The sequence below is a fragment of the Frankliniella occidentalis genome, unplaced genomic scaffold, assembly GCF_000697945.3.
Source record: "Frankliniella occidentalis isolate FOCC.00 unplaced genomic scaffold, Focc_3.1 Scaffold15, whole genome shotgun sequence".
Classification (NCBI taxonomy): Eukaryota; Metazoa; Arthropoda; class Insecta; order Thysanoptera; family Thripidae; genus Frankliniella; species Frankliniella occidentalis.
The window spans coordinates 2,269,235-2,273,842 of record NW_026267145.1 but is presented as its reverse complement, the minus strand read 5'-3'; the positions used below and the strand labels follow the sequence as shown (position 1 = coordinate 2,273,842).

Here is a 4,608-nt window from a genome sequence, read left to right as displayed (position 1 = left end):
ACATGTTCACAGTACCGCGAAAAAAACTGCTCATCCTACCCCAAAAGACAACTTTTTGGTCTACAGGTGTTCTGAAAAATCGCGTCCAACCGTATATTATTATAAATTTCATCATAAATTTCATCATAAATTTCATCATAAATTTCATTATAAATTTCATCATCAAAGGTTACAGAAGGCAGGGTGAAACGTTGCTTGTACTCTCGGACTCATAGCAGTCGGCTCTAAAAAAAAGTATCCCGAATAATTTTATGCTCGATTTACGTAAATTGCTCTCTTTATGAACCTCGCCCTTTCTCGTCTTACGTGCCGTGCGACTTTGCGCTATCGAAAAAAAAAAAAGAAAAACATCCGCTGGCACACCCTTGATCAACGTCTTATTTGGTTGGTGGCGGGCAGTGACATCATTGGCGCGTAAATTGAAAATGCTCATCGTGCCCCATGTTCATACCCAGCTACCCTTCACACTTCGAACTGAAAGCTGCTTGTGGCAATTCCCCAAAAGCAAAGCAAAGATAGCCATTGAGTCGCATTGAATGATTTTTAATATGTTTTTAGTGTCGTATTGTTTCGCGCAGGACACAAATCATAGAAAAAATGAAACATTTATTATTATATGTTGATTTACACATTTAAATGAGCACCATTGTAATGTGAAAATAATAAAAAAGAAACAACATTAGTAACCATTTGAAAAGGCACACCTCGAGACTGACTGGAGCTTGAGAGTGTGCTATCACGTTTACGCATCCCATATCAGTGCAGTAGGGTCATCACACCGGCACAGACTTGCCAGCCTTATTGACCGGTTCCGTATCAACATCCGGGACTGATGTCCTTTTCCGTTTCCGGGCAGGGCTGCTGCTGTTGCCCTTCTGCACAAGAGTCGTTTGAGGGTTGACGACAGTGCCCTCGCCATCGTCGTGATCGTCCTCCACGACACTTTCGGTGCTCCCGTTGCAGGACCCAACCACCGCGACTTCGGCCTTCTCTCTCGCCAGTTCCTCTTCCTGTTCCACCGCTTCCGGCTCGGCTTCAGCGGGCTCGTTCTTCACCACGCTAGCTGGGGTGGCGGTGGTGGCGGCGGCGGCAGTCTTTCGGGCTGGGATGGGGATTGGAATGGGGATGGGTATGGGGATCGGTATAGGGATAGGGATTGCTATGGGGTACGGCACCATGACAGTGACGGGAGGCAGGAGCGAGGCTGGCTGTCCCCAAGGATGTGGCTGCGGTGGCTGTGGCTGCTGGGGCAGCGCCGGCCCGGGGGCGGGTGCGCCGGGAAGCTGTCCGGAGCAGGGCGGCAGGGCGGCGCCAAGGGTCGGCGCAGCCAGGGGAGCGTGCTGCCCCTCGTGGAAGGGAGGCCTGGGCGGCCTCATGAACATGGAAGGAGATAACCGGAGACCGGACAGGCCGGAGGCGGCGGCGGGGCCGAGGAGGGCGGCAGACATGAACGCTGGATGCGGCGGCCCGGGAGGGCTGGCGGCGGGGCCCGGCGGGCCGCGGGCGGCAGCGCCTGGCGGGAACATGCCCTTGACGAAGGGGAGGCGGAGCGGCCTCCAGTTGGGCACCAGGCCGGGCACCAGGCCGGGCGGGGGTGCCAGCGCTGCGGGGGTGGCTGTGGCGGCGGCCCCAAAAGAGGCCCCCAAGCCCGCCGGGGTGTCGTGCGCAGCGAGGCGGCTCGACGGCGAGGTGCTCCCCACGACCGACGCGGCCGCCGGTCTGGTGGCCGCCACGCTGAGGTTGGTGGCCGCCACGCTGAGGTCCGTCGCCACACAGGAACTGCTGGGTCCCGAGGCAGAGGACAAGAGCCGCCGGCTTCGGTTGCTTCTCACCCTGGAAGTATAAAGGACACGATGAGTTCCACTGTGACTTATTCACCCAGAAAAGGACATTCTAACTTAAATACGATCGAATACGATACTCTAATTGAAAATTCTAAAGAACATGCTAATGTTTAGAGGGTGACCATGCTATTCAAAAACTCTTAACCTCACATCATACTTATGTTTACACACTAAATCCTTATTATGCACTTTGTTGTGCATAAGACTTGCAGGATTTCTTGCAGCCATAACATTATGCACAATTTTATGCACAACTATGTACAGTGTGTGCATAATTATGCACATTTTGTACACGATTATGCATAAAAATTTGTGCATACTGATGGCAGCATGAAATCCTGCAAGTTTATGCACAACAAAATGCATAAAGGTTTAGTGTGTAGGGGGATTAACACGATTAACATACTAATGCAACAATCTTACCTAACATACTAATCTTCAGTATGTTAAGCTCCTAACGGAATCTGGGAACGACCCAGCGCTCGGCTGCCGCTAAATGGCGTCACGGTCAGGTCAGACGGTCTCTTAAAAAACCGTGTTTTGCATTAAACTCAAATTTTGAAATGAAACTAAAATTTAATTTTACTCTGTATGCTCTAAAAGACAATGACCTAAGGAACATGCAAGTCTTAGTTGAAAATGTAAACCATGTGCCAGAAATAATTGGTTCAGTGTCAACGCGCGCTGGCACTAACTCTCCTTGATTGGGTGCGGCAACGTTTTCCACGTATGGTTGCAGTGTTTTCTACGCGGTGCATCATTTTGGTATACTGGCGAATAAATGGGTCACTGATAAAATTTGCCTCATTTCGGAAGAGATCATTCATGAAATCCAAGGGAAAACCTTTTTTGTTATTTAAAATCTGCGGTACTTAATGTCCCGAGTGGTAGACAACTCCCCTGACAAGTGTACACCTCTAATTCTGCCCAATTCAAAATAATTCGGACCATTTGGACCAATTCAATTTAATTCAACATGATTCAGAAGTAATTCAAACGAATTCAAAACTATTCAACTAATTCAGTTTAATTCAAGGCAATTTACATTGAATTCCAGTCAATTCAAGCCAATTCACGCTAATTCAGTAAAATGAAATCACAATTATTCAAACCAATTCAAAAACAATTCACCCAATTCAATCCAATTCAAATTCAATTTATGAGTTGAAGCCAAATTCAAGCCAATTCAAATCCAATTCTTGAAATTTGTACACCCAATTCTCAGGAGCTATCCACCTCTCGAAATGTCCACTCGGCATTCTCTTTTTTCTTAGATTAGGGGCTAACACACTAAAGCTTAGTATGTCACATACTAACCAAACATACTAAACATTACTATGTAACATTCTAATTTCATGCATTAGTGACTATATACTAAAGAATGTTAACCTATGTTAACATACTCGGTTCGTATTATAGTAAGCAATCCACCTAAACATTATTATATTATTTCTGAAATCAAGAATATCATTTTCTGGGTGTAGCGAACATATTAGCTGACAGCTCATAGTAGGTTGCGACAGCTAATGTGTTTTTTTTTTTTCGTGTATGGTCCAATTAATCATACTGACCCCAAGAAATAAAACAATCCGTCGGGGTTGTGGTGATCTTTGTTTACTCGACATCCGGCCAACGCCTGACCCAAACTCATGAACCCCCAACAACGGACAGTGTCATTGGCCCGGCTGATATTTTGTCAGGTCGAAAGGCTAACGCGATAAACGTTGCACGACCCCGAAGAAAACGAAATGCAGCTCAGCTTGCTGCACTGAGGACAAAAATCTGTCTAGCGCTGGGAGCTAAACGTAGCATCCCAGGCAAAGAAAATTTAGAGCACAGCACTAATACTCATTGGAAGGGCACCATCCCATTTTGACTGGGGAGTGGGCTTGTCCTCAATGTCATTTAAATGATCAAGTCCCTGATACGCACCCACAGATGAGGTAGGTAGTCGTCCATACCTGCTGGTTCTACTGGCGGAGTGCGCGGGTGGTGCGTCGCCTGGGCCGCTGCTCGACGGGGAGGTGCAGGATGACGCCCTGGTCGGGCTAGCAGTCGGCCGGGCCGGAGAGCACCCGCCGGAGCCATCCACAAGTTCACAGTCCTCGTCCTCGTCGTTGCTGTCCCGCGTCTCATCCGCGCCGGAGCCGTCCTCCTCGTCGGCGCCGTGGTCGGCGCAGTCCTTCATCCAGAGGTCTGGCGTGATGAGCGGCTTGCCCGGCGCTGGCGTGGCGGCGGGGTGCGGGTGCAGCTCGAGGTGCGCCGCCGTTTCGCGACAAAACAGGTTCATCTTGTACTGGTTCAGGCACTTGTCACTGAAACAGAAACGGTGAGTGAAAGACATCTGACCCGTCAATGTGACCGACTTGCCACAACACAATCGAAAGCATGCGACCGCGTGTACCGGGTGATCAAAGGAGACCCAGGTGCGCTCGGGTTTGCCTACTCAAGGGGCCATGGCACCTTACGGGCAAAGCAGGTAGGCAAACCCGCCGGCACCTGCGTCACCTGCGACTTTGCAGCTCCTCGTAAAGCAGGCGCGGTGGGTCGCGCTCCCCAAAAAGAAAATGGCCACGGACGGTTTGCGAACGGTGTGATTTGCCTTCCACCCATCATGGGACACAGCGGCCTTCCCGTCCCGCCGAGGCCGCCAAATCGATGTTCTGCTTTGCAGCCTCCGCCTCGCCATGCTGCGCTTGTCCGCGGCGCGGTGTTGTTTACAGGAATGCCTGGCGTCTCGTTTTCAAAGACGCGGGGGCAGGGG

The 4,608-nt window shown here is 50.0% G+C and overlaps 1 protein-coding gene across 2 annotated transcripts in view; it reads right to left on the bottom strand.

The window, feature by feature from the left end:
• Positions 1-589: 589 nt before the first annotated feature.
• The window catches only part of LOC113212707 (uncharacterized), a 4,460-nt gene continuing 441 nt past the window's right edge, over positions 590-4,608 (bottom strand). For both annotated transcript variants that reach the window (XM_026431509.2, XM_052264005.1), the window contains exons 2-3: positions 3,806-4,159; positions 590-1,833 (exon numbers count right to left, since the gene is read on the bottom strand). In XM_026431509.2, coding sequence (XP_026287294.2) covers positions 774-1,833; positions 3,806-4,134 — 1,389 coding nt within the window. In that variant the 5' untranslated portion in view covers positions 4,135-4,159 and the 3' untranslated portion in view covers positions 590-773. The remainder of the gene's footprint in view (positions 1,834-3,805; positions 4,160-4,608) is intronic.